The sequence below is a fragment of the Varroa jacobsoni genome, unplaced genomic scaffold, assembly GCF_002532875.2.
Source record: "Varroa jacobsoni isolate VJ856 unplaced genomic scaffold, vjacob_1.0 scaffold_18, whole genome shotgun sequence".
NCBI classification, from domain to species: Eukaryota; Metazoa; Arthropoda; class Arachnida; order Mesostigmata; family Varroidae; genus Varroa; species Varroa jacobsoni.
In genome coordinates this window covers 84,252-101,924 of record NW_019212920.1, presented here as the reverse complement: position 1 = coordinate 101,924, position 17,673 = coordinate 84,252, and the positions used below count along the sequence as shown (strand labels likewise).

Here is a 17,673-nt window from a genome sequence, read left to right as displayed (position 1 = left end):
TCATCAAGTGGCCCCCTTTCACCCTTTTGCAGCGTGTTGAATAAAACAAGAATTACTAGAACAAGAGAGTGTATCGATTATACCAGATTGAGCTCAGCAAATGCTGGAAAAGACTCATTTTTTATTTGTTTTTGTACCATAAAATGCCTGTTGTTCCTTAAATAGAAAAATTGGTCCTGTATTATGATTTTATACGTAGCTTGGGGAGTTATGTCAGTTATGTATATCGGCCTCTCTATCTAGATAACATGGAAATTGCCATATTTTATTCACTGTTTTTACACTTGAGTGAACCGCTGGTGGGCTCTCTAGTGGGATGACCACATTAGGTTGTGTGATTGACAGACAGTTATTCCACAAGGTCTGTTTGCAACATTATGACCTGGGCCAGGTGTTCCAGCTTACGAAATATATTGAAAGCTCAGAAAAAGATCCCGATTAGGACCACTGGGACACTAACTGTAACAACGTCAATCCGCGCGTACGAAGAATGTTTCGCAAAGTTCGGTGGAAAATTCGATTTTAAATTCGATGTTCTTAGAGGTTCCGTTCCGACCCGAAAAATTCATGTAAGTTTTGTTATGTCTTTAGTACCAAAAATAAAAATCACTTGTAGTCAGCGTCAGCCTATTACGACTAAGAAAAGTTTACCTTTGTGCACATATTATAATAAAGCTTTTCGGGTCTTTCTTTTTCTGTCAAGATCAGAGAGCTGCCAATGAAGCTTAGGACATCTTCGAATAGTACTGGGTGAATATATTAAGTGCAGTATTATGCATGACTGAGCAAAAACATTTTATGCAGCGTTTACTAAAAGTCTAGGTGCCCTATAAATCAAGTGAAGGGTAGTTTCTGAGTGAACAGCTTCATATTTTCTCTTAATATTGCAATCCGCACTGTGCGATATGCAGCCACAGTGACAGGATCTTACTTAAGGTGCTTATGGACGACCAAAAATGGGGTTTTTAGGTCAATATGAAACAAAGAAACGAATTGGTGGGTCGGGAGGGTACGTCGTAAGTCTGGAGTAATGCCTAATCTCTATTCTAGAAAGATTAAGGATTATTTACCTCTAATCGGACTGGAAGGGTATTAAAGACTTTAAAATAATAGAAAAAAAAAAAGAGATAGTAAAAACGATCTGTGTATAGCCTAATTGTATGGAGCAAGCAAAACGAATAGAAAGCAAAATCACTCTTCTGTAGGACAATAGGAAACCGCTCATGACGGCCGTAAAGATCGCCCTGCGCAAACATAAAGGTTTTTTCTGCTTACGATTTTCAAACGTGAAGCCATTGCTATTCTTATCGATCACTGGACAACGAGATTCACCTGGCAAGGCACTTGATAGTTAAGAACCGACTGACTGAACAAGTCCTTCGGTACTGAGTCCGACGATCTGTGGCAAAACAGAAAAAATATATTAACTGGAAAAAGAGATCAGGGAAAACCGTTTAGTGTGAACGTCAATACCTGAGTTTTAATTTATTCCTAGAATTTGAGTAAGGCAGTATTCTTCGTTAGATTAGAAATTGCCATTACTACTTTCTCGACCCACAACAATGCATAATACTGTGATAAACGAAAAATAAGTACTCAGTGATATCTTATTGATCGATAGGTATTTCGTCTTTATTTCTTTATATATATCTTTTTTTCGTTTATTTACCAGCGTGAAAAATCGGCGTATGTCTCGTCGGATGATGAACTGCATGTTTGCGTGTCTCATACTTTATCTTTTTGTGTGTTTATGCGTGCGTGTGCGATTATTTGTATATTCCCCTCTTTTGTTTGTCACAGTATATATTATATTAATGCGTTATATTGTTTTCTCTGCAATCTCCAACATCTCCTTCACACTATCGGCTACCAGCTTCTCACATTCAATTGTTACCACTGCAACTGTGGCTGTAAGCTTATAGTGAAGCTCCGTTTTCGCTATCATTATTGTTCGATTTGTCTGCTCATATTGGTATCAATCTGTACCTGTCACAATGCTGTTGCCATAACTCCATTCGGCGCTCATGGGGCTATGTTTTTATTACAACTGCAGAGCAAGATCAAAATCATCAGAGAAAGAGAGAGAGGAGGAAGCGATAAACATTTGTATACGAAAACTTTCTTAGAAAAGGATAAATAGTGTTGCAATTAATCAATAGACGGTTGACATGATTATTGACCCGGACGTCTCGAACTTCTGCAGAACGTTTCTATAGGAAAGAGCGACGATTGAATAGAGCGCCTTTTGAAACCAAGAAGGGTTAGACTTGAAGATACGCAAAATACCCTTTTTCCAATACTAATTTGAAGCTTTGCGGAATTTTGTGCCGATTTTAACTATATTTCATTACTTCGATTGTTTAAAGCATAAAGAAGATGAAAATTAATCAAATACGTAAGACTAAAACTATATTTGTTTCTCTCTGGGCATAGTCATCTTATACCACAGTTTGTTATCCCAATCTCGAAAAGGGAATTCACAGAGCAAGAGCAGGTTGATGGAGCTAGAAAAAACCTCAATTTGTTTACGTTTATTCTACGCGTCGTCTGTTCGTTTCAAGTGTTAAAATTGCTCCTCACATGTATACTCGCCGGACTATGTCCAAGTCTCAGTTAGCAGTTAACTGTATATCATTTTCTTCCTAATAGCTCTGTAGATCGTTCTTTTTCTACAGAATAGCGCAAAAGCATTGCGTATAAGGAACCAAATACAACTTGTGCTTAATAGGTAGTAATAACTTAGAACTCGAGAAGACCCTCACAAGAAGCTCTTTCATTTGTTTGCTCACAACATAATCATTCAAGCAATACTCTGTACGTGGATAGCCACAATTAATGGATGATTATATATATATATATCGATGGTACAATGGCTTAGCATGCTTGTAATAGATGTGTCTATTGTAATATAAATCACCAATAAAGTTATACAAGTCAATGTTTAGAAAAAAAAATGTCAACAAAGGTCTACATCTCAAATATACAGCAGATTCACGTAGCGAAGCGCAACGGGAGAATATTCTGTTTCGATTTCAACTTGTCGATCGGACTTTTCGTTTTAGACGCTAGCAATCGTATCTTACGACATGAATGGGCGCTTGTCTGCGGCAACTTTTAGCGGTCCCAGTTACCAACTTACTGATTACAAACAAAACCATCTTTACCATTTTCGCACTCATCGTTTCACTGCTTTGGCCCCTTTCTCAGCGGTATTTTTCCTTTTTCTTCTAAAATTTCGAAATAAAGCACGAACTCATCGACATCCATACAGACTGAATGTGCATGTTATTATTTTAGCGAGTTTTTTAGTTGAATCATCGGATTACTACTATCTGTCAGTACATTCAAACCAATCATGATTAATATCAAATTTTTGCTACTAACCGCTACCGTCATCGTTACTGCTTAATGCCATTTAACTTGTGTGTGCGTCCGCTTATCTACACATCGGTCCGATTGAGTCCGTCTATGTCCTATTCTGTTCTCGTGACATATTCCTCTCACACGTATCCCATCACAATCTCGCCTCGCCAGCCCCATATCGCTCCTCTGTCTTGTTTCTAGTAATCATACGTATTTCAATCACGTTCCCGGAAATCGCTTTATTCTCTATGATTTATAGTTACGTAGTGTTCCGTTCACTAAATTATTTGCTTCAATATTTCTCGTATATATATATATATATATATATATATATATATATATATATAACTATATATTTTTATAGCAATAGTAATCTGTCTTCTTCTTTATCTCTCGTTATTACTAAATAGTAATGCTATATATATGTATCCCAGCGGTGTGTTATTTACTCAGTTGTTCTAGTTGTCTGTTTGTGGTTTGTTGTGTACTGCTGTTGCTGCCATAACTGTACGGCGTCTTTTGCTCACGTGACTCGATTTCTGTATTTATCATTGCTGCTTACTTTCGGAATATATGTATCGTGTCTAAATATAAATATATCTATATACATGCAGCGGGGAAAAAAAAACAAAAAAAAAAAACAAAAAAACGAATCAAGTGATAACACTATTATTATCATGATCGTTATTAGTATTATCATTTGTGTACTCGCCTTATTACTAGCTAACGGTACATTTTATCATTGAATTGATCGTCTGGTCTTTCGAAATTTTTTGGTTTAGTTAGTTTCACGCTGCCGCTCCTCTTTCGCTATCCTATCAGACGCTAGTCGTTTCGTGCCGTTTGACTGTAAAGGCAAAACGGACCACGCAGGGCTAAATTCTCGATATCAATATACATTTACTAGCCTTGTCAGCAAGCGGATGGATTTAATAAATAAGATGGCAGAGAGCGTTGTTACTGTCACACCGAGCTACTACCGTGCGACAGTCATGTCTTAGATCTACTACTACTACTACTACTACCACTGTCGACGTTAGGCATTGTTTCAGATCGGTTACAGCTTCTCGAAACGAGAACGAATCGACGAAATATGTGTACGGCAAGAATTCAAACCTCACACATCCCTCAGTTATCACTGCGCCATGACAGGGGGGGGGGGGGGTCGAGGGGTCGACCAAACTACAGTACGCTCATCGATGTGTCCAATTCGCGAGCGAGACGGGTCGGCTACGACAGCTATGACCGACAAATAAGTAAATCAATTAAAACAAAATTAAGATGTAAAAAAAGCAACATTTAACAATAGTTTAGTGTGTAATGAATGTACAAATCAATAGCAGGATATTCACAACAACAAAAAGACATTGATGCCCAGTACAAGCGAAAGATACAGCGAGATATGAATAACATACGTAGACTCAATCGTCCAAATAAGTAAACTAAAATGTCATTTTTGGGACAATAAGATCACTGCAATATAACCTTTTAGAGACAACCCGTTCGGTCGGTGTCACTGGTTAATTACATTTTTGTAGATGTTTCCGTTGTGATAGGTAATTATGTCGGTACGCCGGAAAGATCGGTACGTCGAGGAAAGCGTATCGCATCATAATCGTTGCTAGCTTAAATATGTCTGCGGGGCGACCCAACCATTCTGTACAAGTGTATAAACACAAAATTGAAAAAAAAAAAAACACATGTGTAATAAGCGTGTTTGTTAACGACTGTCTAACATGGTTCTGTTTGATTTCATAGTGTAACAACACTACTCAACCCGTCTCACTGTCTCGGGGTGACGACGATCGGCTTCCAATCGTCATCAATAAATAGTCTCGCGAACATGTTTGAAATAAGGCTTAGCAACTATAGGTTTCAGCTTGCAGCACGTAGACTTTCCGAAAATCGTCCTTTGCAACGATAGACAAATGACCCAGATTGGCCTATTCCTAACGTCTTATCTTATCATATGCTCGGGCCTGAGCCCCTATGGATCGCCGGTACAGAATAAGGTCCCTTCTTCAGGCCAACAGTGAAGAGGAAACACAGCAACAGCGGTAGTGACACTCTAGACTCGGCCTGTTTTGTATCTAAGTAAGTGTTCATTGATTCTATGGTACTTAATCCATATATAACTTGATCCTCGTTTCATCCACCGCTTTTTGCCACTAATTAGAGTTCGATCAAATGAGATTGTTCACATTGATACAGTTCTAATTCAGTGTTCACTAGAACATCCACACATGCACACACGCACATGCCCACATACAATAGTTCGTTCGCAAACATGCATCATCAGCCATACAGCAGTGACTCGTCTCTACATTTTTTTTTTTCTATCGCGTCGTTTATGCATACGGCTCGTTATCTTTTGATCTTCTCGTTCTGTCTACTCTGAACCACAGTTGGATTTCTAATCACTTCGTATGATCTTATGCTTTGCTTGTGAACTATCTATCTAATCGCTACGCTATCTGTTAGCTTGTGTCGTATAGTCTACGAACCCATCATCACTATTGTTTTTATTATTCTTATCTTTTACATTATCGTCGTCATCATCATCATCATCATCATCATCATCGCATTGTTGTTTTCCTAGTTTCAGCCGACGACAATGATGATAATGATGTCGGCGATGACGATGATGATTATGATGACGGATTTTCATTGTTGTTGTTGTTGTCGTCGTCGTCGCCAATGCCATTTTGTGTTTATCTGTCGTCGCTATTACCGTCCTCTGTTTGCGTAGTAATATCTTCATAATGACTAGCATAAAATATAGTTGATCGCGTTCAGGGAAGCCCGCTTCGTACATCATATGCCTTTCATCCAGGCTTTTCCTCCTTGCGTTTATCCGATTCGCATTCATCGTTCTTTCTTTTTTTTTTTAAATTGATTTCTTCAACTCTTCGCTATCATCATCAGCTTAGTCGTACGACTGTAAATTCACGCGTATTTGCTTCACGTGCTAATTAAGGTATTATTTTTATTATTATTGACGTTATGATCATTATTACCATCGTCACTACAATTACCCATTCTGGATCGGTTCTGCTTTCTTTCAGCTGATGGCGTTGTGCCCTTTTCTACTAATGTGTACCCTCTCGTATTCTGTTCGCTTTTCTGCAGAAAGTATCTGTTTACTCCCGTTTATTTTCGTCCAACGTTCACGTGCTATTTCACCGTTTTTCGCTAGGCACCGCAACGCTGCTAAGCGGTTTCTCCACAGGGCTTCAGTATTTTCGTCTTCCTTCCTGAAACTGGCCTGCTACTCTCTCTGGTTAACTTCTCGGCGCGCAGGATTTTTTTACCTACCATGTAAACGCTCTATCTCTTTTACCGCTTTGTTTCTCAATAGAGTAGCTTATATTGTTCATTTGTAAATCTCTTTGCCTTCTCTCGTAGACAGTTTTTGGTATATGCAAATATCTTCTCGTGTGTTGACTGACGCTGATGCAAGCCTTAAGGTTGTCTTTGTGTTACCGCCGCTGATTTCAGATAGCTGGTTGTTCAAGCGCTACTGCTTCGAAGCCCCATAGAAGTGATTCCTCATCATATGGAACCGCTACAATGTATATTGGTCACATTTCGCGGGATTCCGCAAGTCATGATAGAGGAAGCTTGTTGCGTTTCTGTTTTCTCGTCCGCTGCATTTTCAAGTTTCGGGGCATTTAACTTAACGTCGATCATTTCACAAAGTTCGCGGAGGTGTTTATCAAGACCAGAGCAGAGTTGGTGTTCGCGTTTCAGGCTCTATGAGCCTTCGATATTATTGTTATCATTATCATCGAGAAAATAGTGTACATCATCTCTCTGTGCCAAAAGAGGGGACCTTGCTTTTTTTTTTCACTGAAGATCCTCTGTCATTGTCATATGTGTAGAGTAAAAAAACAAATTTTGCCTTGTCTGCCTGAGGTGCTTAATATAAGGTTCGTCCAAGGCGCACGGTACACTTATTTAGTATGTCCATCATTATTGGATGATACTGCAGGAACACGGTTTTACTGAAGCGGTAAAGAGCTATGGATGGTTTTCAAAGGTCCCACCCAGTAGCCTCTGCTCGCCTAGCCACAAAGGCGCTGCCTTTGCCTTCTTCCGGTAGTATGGTTAATCTACGTTTACGATTCTATTATTATTGGTATTATAAACCGTGGATCAGAAGCACTACATAACGTTGTGTTATATTCCGCAGGCTATTGGCATAAAATTCTATATAAAAGAAATCTTAATCTGTCGCGATTTATAAAAAAAGAGACGAAAAACTACAGCTCAGACTAAGCTCTCCTGTCCATTTCATCTACTCTCTGCTATTCTTTTTTTGGTCAACTCAAGTCTGCTTCACTTAATTTCCTTAGTGTATATATATATATATATACACTATATATATATATATATATATATATATATATATATATATATAAGCGACGAGCGCGAAATAATAGCAATATGTGATGGATCTTGTCAGAGGATCATTACTAGAAACGGTATCGGTAGGCCAGCCTCAAGTCGCTTGTACCGCTTAGGCGGCCGGCTAGGAAAAGATATATATAGGATTTTTATAATAAAGGTTAGGCGGTAATTAGGGTAGGCGAAGGTCGCTCGCAGGTCTTACTGAGCAGATTTTGTTGTCGAGTCTTACTGCAGTGGCCTGCAGCAGGCCTTCGTTTAGGCCTGTCTAACCTTAGTCTCCCACACTAAGACACATGCATCGCCACCACCCCCAGTGAGTGCGCCTCCCTTTTTGAAATTCACGTATCCGCATCCGCCGGTCAAAGTAAGTACCGTACGACGTCGTTGATTCCTATAAAACCAACAGCAAGACCAAATTTAGTTCAAGGGCAAAATCAAGGACTACCCAGATAGACCTATGAATATGCCTGGATTAAAATAGTCATAGCTTAGGAAAAAAAGTGGGTCACATTAAGATGACCTCATGCTATAGAATTCATGTCAGTACATAACAGGTGATCACACGATACAACGCATACTTCTACAACTAAACACATTGTAGATACATGCATATGGCATGCCTAATCCACAGGACTTGTTCAAATTTCTGCTTATCAAGTGAATGATCTCTTGCTCGTCAACAAGTGTTGACACTGAAACAACTAGTTCGGCAGTAAGCTCAGTGGAAAACAGCGCGTTGTTCGACGATTAATTTTTCTCTCCACTCCCTTAATGCTCACCTGCTTTTGGCACCACTGACGCTCGGTGGGGTGTTGGCGATATTCCCAGATGTTTCGGCATTCGGTGGAGGCCGCTGTTTGGTCTTGCCTTTCTTAAGTGTTCGGAGAGTTCCGTAGGTCTTAGCCGCCACGTTTACCAATGGTGATATGAGGTTACTGGCAGCGGGCGCGGGTGGCGTGGCCGCTGGAGCTGGATGTAAAGGCGTCTCGCTCTGCTGCGAGGTTTCAGTATCGTCCGCTTCACTGCCACGGGCCGACACATCCATACTGGACATATCCCACGACCTGTCGACGATCAATAACAATACAGTAATCAAGATAATGCCTTACTGCTTTCAAAGAAACCTAGTATAGACGTAATTAATAAGATCGTTAAAGAAATAGAAGTGGTAAAGGATAGAATGAAAAACAATTACAGTTAATTATATGGTTAGGGTCTTACGGCTAGTGTAATAACTTTCGAAAATACGTAAATTATATAAGGTGCTTTGGTAATAAGGGGATGTCGTACGCACCGAGGCCGACTTGCAGGGTCAGCCAGTTGGATTAGTTCCGGCTCCGAGCGATTGAGGCGCTCCGACGACTCGTCATAAAATTCGTATTCCTGTAGATGCATCAAGTCCGCGTACAAGTCATAGATCGATTCGCCATCGCCCGTTTGGCCATTGTTTGACGTCTGTGCTGGTTGACTGACGCCCATGCCACTCGTTGGTAGCCCAGGTAAGCCCCCTGAGATCCCTGACGAAGGGTGATCTGAAGGACCGAGGCTTATCAAAAACGTAACCGCGCCCTGGTGGCCATGGTAAGATGCAGACACTGAACCACGGGGCACTAAGGGGATACCCTCGAGTTTTGGCAGTGGCAAGGTAACCACAACGCCGACATTGGTGCCAGCCCAGAGTAGGCCCCGTGACACCTGTAACGATGTGATAAAAACTGATGCAGCTGGTGTTTTCAGCATCTGCACGACTGGTGGTGAGACATCGATGTCTTGAAGATGTTTGAAAGTCTCCAGATGGTAGAGACATAGCAGGCTTGAATTTACGGTTGAGACCTATTTAAGTCGGGCAACGAACGTTAGCATAATACTACAATGTAATTAGGATAACGATTTTTATTAACATTATTTATATAGATGAGACTATTTACCTAGCCATTTCCAAGACAATCGTACACCAGCGATAATTGCTACTACTAATATATATTTTGAAATTTACAGCATCACTGCCGTTAAGTGTTGCTCCAAACATCTCCCGACAGAGAACGAAGTCCGTCTACTAGGACCGAACTAGTCCGACTACTGAGAACGTGGCAGCCGAAATTGAACAGCGTGAATTTCGTCGCTCCTCAAAAACAAAGGTCCTCGACAACAAAAGAACCTGACTTACCCATAATCCCGTGCCAGCCGCCGCTATAAGGTTAGCGTGCTCTCCCTGCTCGGGACGTTCCCGGTCGGGATGGAATTGATTGCTGTGTCCGTGGTGCACATGAAGCTCGTGCTCGTCGAGCACCTGCTGTGAGTGGCCATCAATGCGCCAAATTTTGGGCCCGCATGCCGCCAGCAGCGCCTCTTGGCGTGCGCATGCAAGCAGCGACGTTACTGGGTCAGCACCCAGTGTCACGACAATCGGATGATCAAGGTCCCACGCACCTGTGCCGTCCGATAGCCGAGAGTATACGTAGATCTGCCCATTCGACAGGGCCACGTATACATTAGCGTTGAAGTATTTGATCTGCGTAGCGGGCGACGTGACCAGCGTGTTTCCAACTTCAGTCCATTTGTCCGGACACGACGCCAGCAAGAGGATCAACCTGATGATGATGATAACAATAATGATAGTGATAAGAAAGCGTAAAGAGAAAAGGTAAACAAAGTTAATTAAACGATTCAGTTTAATTCTGTATGTACGTGGGCATTTATTACTGTGGAATTCCTTGTGGTGTCTATGTGAATGGGGTGTCACGTTGGTGAAGTATATCATTGGTGGGTACTATAATGAGCAGGTAGCTGGCGTTGTTGAGATACGTACTGGCCGAAATCTGCAATACAACTCTCAGTTGTGCAGTTGTTAGCCAGTTAGATTTAATAACCACACCTTTATATACACATACAGACATCTGTGCACAGACGGAGAAGTGTGTAGCACATTAAAAAGGTATTGTACAATATATACTAATTAAGAAAGCAATAACTCAAATCAAGATGCAACAGAAAATTCCATCACGGACTGATCATGCAAATGCTATATATTAACACCACTTGTTGACACAGCGGTGCAACTCTACATTTCGTCCGCACCTTTTAGATTCCGTCGCAATCCAGACAGTTTCCGCCACATCTTCGAGGGCCTGGCCCGCAGGACACCATTCGCGTGGCGGAGGCGCACATTCCATGGCCGTTATTTGGCTTTCCGGCAGGTCGAATGCTCCGACAGGCCGCATTGAGTGCCCTCCCGATAAACCCTGCTGAAGAATGACCATGTGCGAATTGATGCCGTCGGTACTGCACAGCCATAGATAATGGGGTGGCTGGAAGCTCTTCTCGCCGTTGGGCTTCGAGAGAGCGGTGTAGTAGCAACCGCAATTCACTTCGGTGGCCTGGGTGGCCTGGAATAATGGCATCACTTTCGACAGTAGCGGGTGTTTATTGACGACCAACTGCGCTTCGTTGGCCAGCGCCGTCGGCAGCGTCTCCCATGCCGGCTGGTTATCTGAGTCTAACCACATCTTGCATAACCGCAGGTCCGTTAGCCAGTCCCGCTTCGTCGTCGAGCTGCAGAACTGAAAGAATATTGATCCCTTGACGGGCACACACAGCTGGAGACAGGCGCTATCTGTTGCCGCCACCTCCTCTTCCTTGGCCTTGATCGCCTCCTGAATGCATCGGGCTGCCTGAAACAGCGCTTCAACCGGTGGCAGTGCCGACGGAGGCCGCTTCAGCGTCGCTACTAATCCACAAACTCTGCGGAGGCGTACAGATAATGCAATATTACATGTAATAGTTACTTTATTGAAATTATCATAAATAATAACAATACAGTAAAGTGAAGTGAAGTGAATGTCACCTAACATTTGGAACCTAAAATGAGCATTTTTAGGCAAATTAATTGACTAAAGATTTTGCAACTGCCAACTTATTTTTCTATGTCATGTTTCTCTTTAAACCCTATTGGAGTGCTCTAAACACGGAAAATTTCAGATGTTGAATCCGTTGATGTATCATAGGCAGCCCATACGTGGAAAGAGAAATAGGAATAATACTATAGGTCGTAAGAGCACTGTGTTCTGCAAACTTCTGTGAGTTGTTATTCGCTGGCTTTTAAAATCTAACGCAGACGGCTTTTCAATAGGAGCTCAAGTTTATTGTTTCATTAGCACAAGGCTCTTCAAAACGTGTTCAAGGTCCATTCTGTTACTGACCTAACACTGCTGGTTTATGGTAACTTTAAATATGAAACTAGTGTATTGATGACAGGTGCTCGCTTCTAATGTTGCAACACTTAAAGGAAGCCCGAGCGAAACGAAGATTGGCCAAGCGCGTAATGGTAAGGCGTTCAGCTATTTCCGCGTTGTCTGCTTCTGGACGGTCGCAAAGTCTAAACGTGTCAAACAGCGCATTTACCTGTTCATCACTTCGAGATCGTGCACGAGATCGGCCAGCTCGTCAATAGCGGCCTGCTTCGCATCGTCTGAATGCGGCATGAGAAAATGCGGCGTCGTCGCAAGTGCCGCGCGTCCTGCTAGCAGACTGCGCGCTGAAAGGTCCTCCAAAACTTCCACCTGGAACAAATTAAGAAAAAAAAGGAAATACTAACGACAAAGCTTAGAACGTCGACGTTACCTAAGGGTTAACATGAACGTAGCTAAACACGTCACCAAGGCGTTTACTTCTAGCACATCCTACACGCAAACACATACAGTCACACAAAAATGATAGCCTGAGACCGTTTTAACAATGTTTAACAATGACCGGTTTAACAATGTGCGTGCCCAGACTATAGCAGCACGGTTCCATAGCCTGATCCTATGCTAAAACGATGACTAAATGAAAGGAATATATCGAATCGCTGAACAATAGGAACGAACACTATAAGAAGAATGGCTAAGCTCTGAGGCAAACGCGCTGTCATTCTTTCCCTTATCTCCCAAATATTTCGATCACATAACGCTATGGCAATAAAATTTAATGGCCGCAACAAATAATTGCTGCTAGAATAGGGAACTGCGGCCATGCAAGTTAGAACTGATCTAAATTGAAGGAGGTCAGTAAAGCGACGCTGACCCTATGCACGTCTGCTCTAGCCTAAATTAATCATTTCCAACACTCTAGTATTATTTTTATCGTTATAGCTGCTATTATCACTACTGCAGCATGATAAAAGCGAGAAAATGAACAAAGCATGTTTATGTTCCGTTTACAGAACAGCTCGTGTGCCCTCCACCTTGTAACTAACTTGTGTTCATATGTCAGCCCCCAGAGGAAGCCAAAATGAAAGTTTTTGAAAATCTGACGACGGCATGCCAGTCGCTACGTCTGCCGTTGATACTATAAAGCATGACAGCAATAGGGAGCTCATGTTTTGAGACTGCTGTTTTTTTATGTTAGGAACCCCTTTATTTGGCTATGTTTGGGCAACATTTGCCTTTCTACAACGGGCGTAGAAGCAGCTGAATAGCTCCATAATAAGAAACCTTATCCACCTGACGGTGGTTACATCTAATGACAGGATCAAACAAATACTATTTGTGGACTAAACTTTGGTGTATACGACATTTCTAATAATGCACTGAAGGTCCATATTGTTTGCTGACTTCTGAATACTGGAAGTGTTCAATTAATACCTCAGTGGATAATAAGTCCAATGCAATCATTCGCTTTGCCAACCCCGAGGCTACAAAGAGAAAAGTGTTTTGACGTTAGAGTAGAAAATCAGAATCTACGATTAACAAAAAAATCTTTATACATTAATGCAAGCCAGCCTAACGCAGCTATATATATATATATATATAATGAGGACATAACGGCAGCGTTGTATGTTTGGCAAAATCATTCTGAAGGAGCCTCCACTTCATTATCTACATCTTCTGCTCCCATACGGACAAAAAATAGAGTAGTAAACAAACACGCCAACACACAAAATGATACTTCATAAAAATTGATCTGGCGTCAGCCTGAACGACGTTTCTTTCCACTAATCCGACTGCCGAGTACGGCACGATAGTTATATCCAATTTTCTAATTTATTTGGTTACTCAAACCAAATTAAAAACCAAGGTTGATCAACCTTGTCAATTGACGAGGAACAGTTTATTTTTCCTCCATTTGATTCAGTATAGCTTTTTAGACATTCTTTCAGTTCAGAGCCTGTACTGCATTAGATAATGCTGTTATTATTAACGCCTACCTAAACAATTGTGTAAACTCTATTGACATTAACTGTTGGCTTGCCAGCCCAAAGCGTTCAGTTTCCCCCTATTGTCCTTTGTGTCTATCAGAAAGCCTATAGAGATGTAGGTAATTGACAGATGCTGCCGTCGAGGCAGCGTTGTCAATATTGACAGATTTCCCCTTTCAGTTCAGCTGCTGTACAGTAGTCTAGAATGATGCTCTATGTGGCATGCTGAAATCGAAGCTCACTGTCAACAACTGCATCAACTGGATGCTTACGACAATATCGGCGCGGCAATCGCCAGCGATCTGTAACTACCAAGGAAACAAAATAAAATTGAATCGAAACATTCAAGCAAGACAGTAGGACGTCTGCCATTGTCTGGATGATATACGATTAGAGAAAAGGGCGGTTATATCATTCTTAGAAGAACTGAGCTCCGATAATCAATAAACTTCACGGACAGTTATCGAAGGTTCGTTCGAAGTATCAACGATAGTAGGGAGTTTAGTAGGCCAAAGACCTCTTGCGAGGATAACGGTTAAATTCGAATTATAAAACTGTCTTATGTAACTACCCAAGAGCATCGTCGGGTGGTGAGTGGTTTATAGGTGGCAAATCAAGTTCATGAAGAAAAACAAAGAGAAAAATAACTTGTACCTGTAATATCAAATACAATTAGGGCTGATACCTCGAGTTTTGCCCCTGATATCTAAGCTGTTCGGCAAACTAAAATGCAGTTTTGATGGGCACTTTCTACGTTAACTCGCCTTTTTAATCAATTGCTATTATTGCCTGCATGTAGTTCATTAGCAATCCTAGGCTTATTCGATTCGGAATACGAACTCATATATATTCAGAGAACAACCGGGACATGATTGGGTCATGGCCGCGAGGTTCTGAATTTCTATTTAGAGCGATTAACAAATATAACAATGTATCGTATCGAAAGTCTTATTTCAATGCTGCAATTCCACATACGGTTCTATTTAATGATGCAGATTAGTTCAGGAAAGGCTTTGTCTGACTCTTGCTTGTGTAAAGTATCTTCAGAACAAAAGACTAATAAGCGATCGTGATCAGCGACCTACTATCTTCTAAGTTATTAGCTGTTATTATCTGAAATAAAATTTCGTCACTTCGAAAAAACGGTATAACCTGTACGGGCAGAAAGTCGGTGCCCCCATGGCTCAGGAACGTCACAGTCAAATTACGTGGAATCAGATATTGTTACTTTGCTTGATAGCCATTTGTGAAGTGGGACACCCGCAACGTCACTACGCTAGGATACTTCGCCGTACGGTCTTGCCCGACGGAACCACTCAGGTAAGATTGAACAGTGAATATAATGATGAAACTATGTTGTGAAGCGGTTAAGATAAAGTTCCAATGAGTATAAACAACAGGACAAGACTTCCCGCCGTACTCTAAAAAGCCCTGCGGATTCTGCTATAGATCGCCGGCAAACGTTTGAAACGCGCCGTTTGAAACCTTCGGTTTGTCAAACTTCAGAATGTGCTGTATATAACCGCGTTGATGTCACTGATCCCTGTCCTTTGTGCACTAGCCCTCACTAATGCGTTGCCATTTCTGCTTGTGTAACCGAAGTGAGCCTTCAAAGGTGAAGCGTGTATCAGTAATATGCGAAGTACCTGATGGTTGCTATTTGGTAGATCAGTACGTTTTAAAGTGTGTTTCTTTGTCAACTGTTTCTTTTGGTACAGATAACCGTTCCGAAAGAGGATGCATACCAAGTTAACGGTCGCCTTACGGCCTATGTGCCTATAGTCAAATGCATACGCACAGTTCTCAACAACGGCATTAGGTATCAACGAATTCATCGATGCTTACCGAAGGTAATAGTGATGACACCCCCAACTAGTGGGATACTGCAATTATACCCGAGTCCGCTTCAAAAGGTTATCTATGCCGTATCTTTTGAGCACATCTATACTGACCAGAGACAGACTTTGGATTCCAAATAGGTTCTCGCGAATAAATCTTACTTTGTTTAAATCTCTAGCTTTTATGTTATGTCGATACATACACAAGTAAGGATCAGACAGCGCATTACACAATAAGAAATTTCGTTTACGTTTTTACCTACAGGTAGTAATTGCTCACGGCAGGTTATACACACAAACAACTCGGTCACCGTTCCATAGCTCAAGTAAAACAGTGACAAATCGAATGGCGAACGGAAAAAGTACAAATGCTATAACAGCACAGGGCAGAAGACTGCGCATATCAAGAACGTCGGATACTCAGAGAACATCACCGTTACGAGGATCAACGAGGACAATATCTAACGTTCGAACCACGCTATCACCCTCGTCAACCAGCAAACCAACCCTTGTCTCTCAGTTGCCTTCCAGGGTTATTTCCGTTCGCCAGGCGGAGGCGACAACGACGACGACGCCAACGACAGCATCAGCAGCAGCAAAAGCTGCACCATGAACACCAACGAAACATCGAAAGCCATCGGTATTTGCCGTGCTCACGAGCTCACCCATCCCGGCCCAAACATATTGAATATACTTTTTCGTCTAATAGTTACCCCACCCTATCAAATGTCCTCAATAGCGTCTTGAAGAGAGCGACACCAAGTCATCTTAATTGTCCAACCCAAAGCTTAAGGAGAGATTCATAACATAACTAACTGTACGTACTTCGACAATAGAGGAAACCGCTCAAGGATCGTTGACATCGGCATTCGTTTTAGGCTGGCCCGGTAACAGCACCTCGACAGTGGTTACATCATTAATGAATTCAGGGTTCTCTAGGACACAGACAGGTTCGACAAAATACGAACATAAGTACCTTCCTCAAAGTCACTAACTAACTCAGAACAGCTTCAATGCGTAGTAATATAACTGTTCGTTATAGTAGTACCAACCGTTCATGTATATTTTTAAGTTGTTTTTAGCTTCGATTTCACGAGATCAGTGTCCGCTAACGATACTATAGGTTAACCTCATTCATAGGCCCAGCGAATTACGATAACAGTAGTAAATTAAGCACGACCATGGCTTTACGATTTGTCCTTTCACTCGTAATATTATTGAATCGAAAGTGATGACCATTTTATGTGAGGAGCCGGTTACTTCGAAGTAACCCAAGACCCGTTAGTCATAACATGGCAGTCCCCAGTAATGCTAAAACGGCAGCTGTTCAGGCAGCTGTCAAAGTGAGTATAACGGCACCACACTTGTCACCAAAGCTGCTAAAAGCGACACAGTTTTAGTTGGCAACCAGGCTATAAATAGAACGCGTGTACCCTTTACCAAGTTATTCTGAGACCTTATTATAACCTTAATTGGACATGGAGCTGAGGGAGTCTCTTCTATTTTGGTCATCGATAACGTCCAAAATGGCTCTATTCTTTTTTACCTTAATGCCGATTCTATTCTCAACTGACGCTGTTTTCTAACCATTGGTAACCCAATAGCTTATCCACCTTATTAATGACCCTCAGCAACAAAACGAAGCTCTCAGCCCATTCCGCCGAGAGAGCATTGGTCTAAACAAAAAATTGAAAGTCGTTGAAATCACATCAAACGTCACAGGAAACCGTAGCTAAGTTAAGCCTAGCTTCTAAGCAGTAGTCAATGTTTATTTTGGTGATAAACATTATACACGCTCGCTGTAGTTATGCAAACGTTATGCCTGGGTATTTACCGGAACTTCATTCATCCGTGTTCTACGCCTTCTAAAAACTCTATAGCCATATT

At 41.5% G+C, this 17,673-nt stretch overlaps 2 protein-coding genes across 3 annotated transcripts in view; one reads left to right on the top strand and one right to left on the bottom strand.

Moving 5' to 3' along the window:
• Window positions 1-17,673, bottom strand: part of LOC111273618 (rho guanine nucleotide exchange factor 10-like protein) — a 56,488-nt gene that overhangs the window by 18,965 nt on the left and 19,850 nt on the right. For both annotated transcript variants that reach the window (XM_022855373.2, XM_022855379.2), the window contains 6 exons: window positions 12,175-12,332; window positions 10,852-11,514; window positions 9,941-10,364; window positions 9,068-9,606; window positions 8,553-8,837; window positions 7,976-8,164 (listed from right to left, as the gene is read on the bottom strand). In XM_022855373.2, coding sequence (XP_022711108.1) covers window positions 8,029-8,164; window positions 8,553-8,837; window positions 9,068-9,606; window positions 9,941-10,364; window positions 10,852-11,514; window positions 12,175-12,332 — 2,205 coding nt within the window. In that variant the 3' untranslated portion in view covers window positions 7,976-8,028. The remainder of the gene's footprint in view (window positions 1-7,975; window positions 8,165-8,552; window positions 8,838-9,067; window positions 9,607-9,940; window positions 10,365-10,851; window positions 11,515-12,174; window positions 12,333-17,673) is intronic.
• LOC111273633 (uncharacterized) lies at window positions 15,063-17,229 on the top strand. The gene is made up of 3 exons (XM_022855398.2): window positions 15,063-15,268; window positions 15,667-15,798; window positions 16,052-17,229. The coding sequence occupies exons 1-3, from the start codon at window positions 15,128-15,130 to the stop codon at window positions 16,397-16,399; spliced, it is 621 nt and encodes a 206-aa protein (XP_022711133.1). The 5' UTR covers window positions 15,063-15,127; the 3' UTR covers window positions 16,400-17,229.

Coding starts and splice junctions, on each gene's coding strand:
- LOC111273633 (XM_022855398.2), top strand. CDS start 15,128: ATGGCTCAGGAACGTCACAGTCAAATTACGTGGAATCAGATATTGTTA. Junction 15,269..15,666: donor TGCCCGACGGAACCACTCAG/GTAAGATTGAAC, acceptor CTTTTGGTACAG/ATAACCGTTCCGAAAGAGGA. Junction 15,799..16,051: donor TTCATCGATGCTTACCGAAG/GTAATAGTGATG, acceptor TTTTACCTACAG/GTAGTAATTGCTCACGGCAG.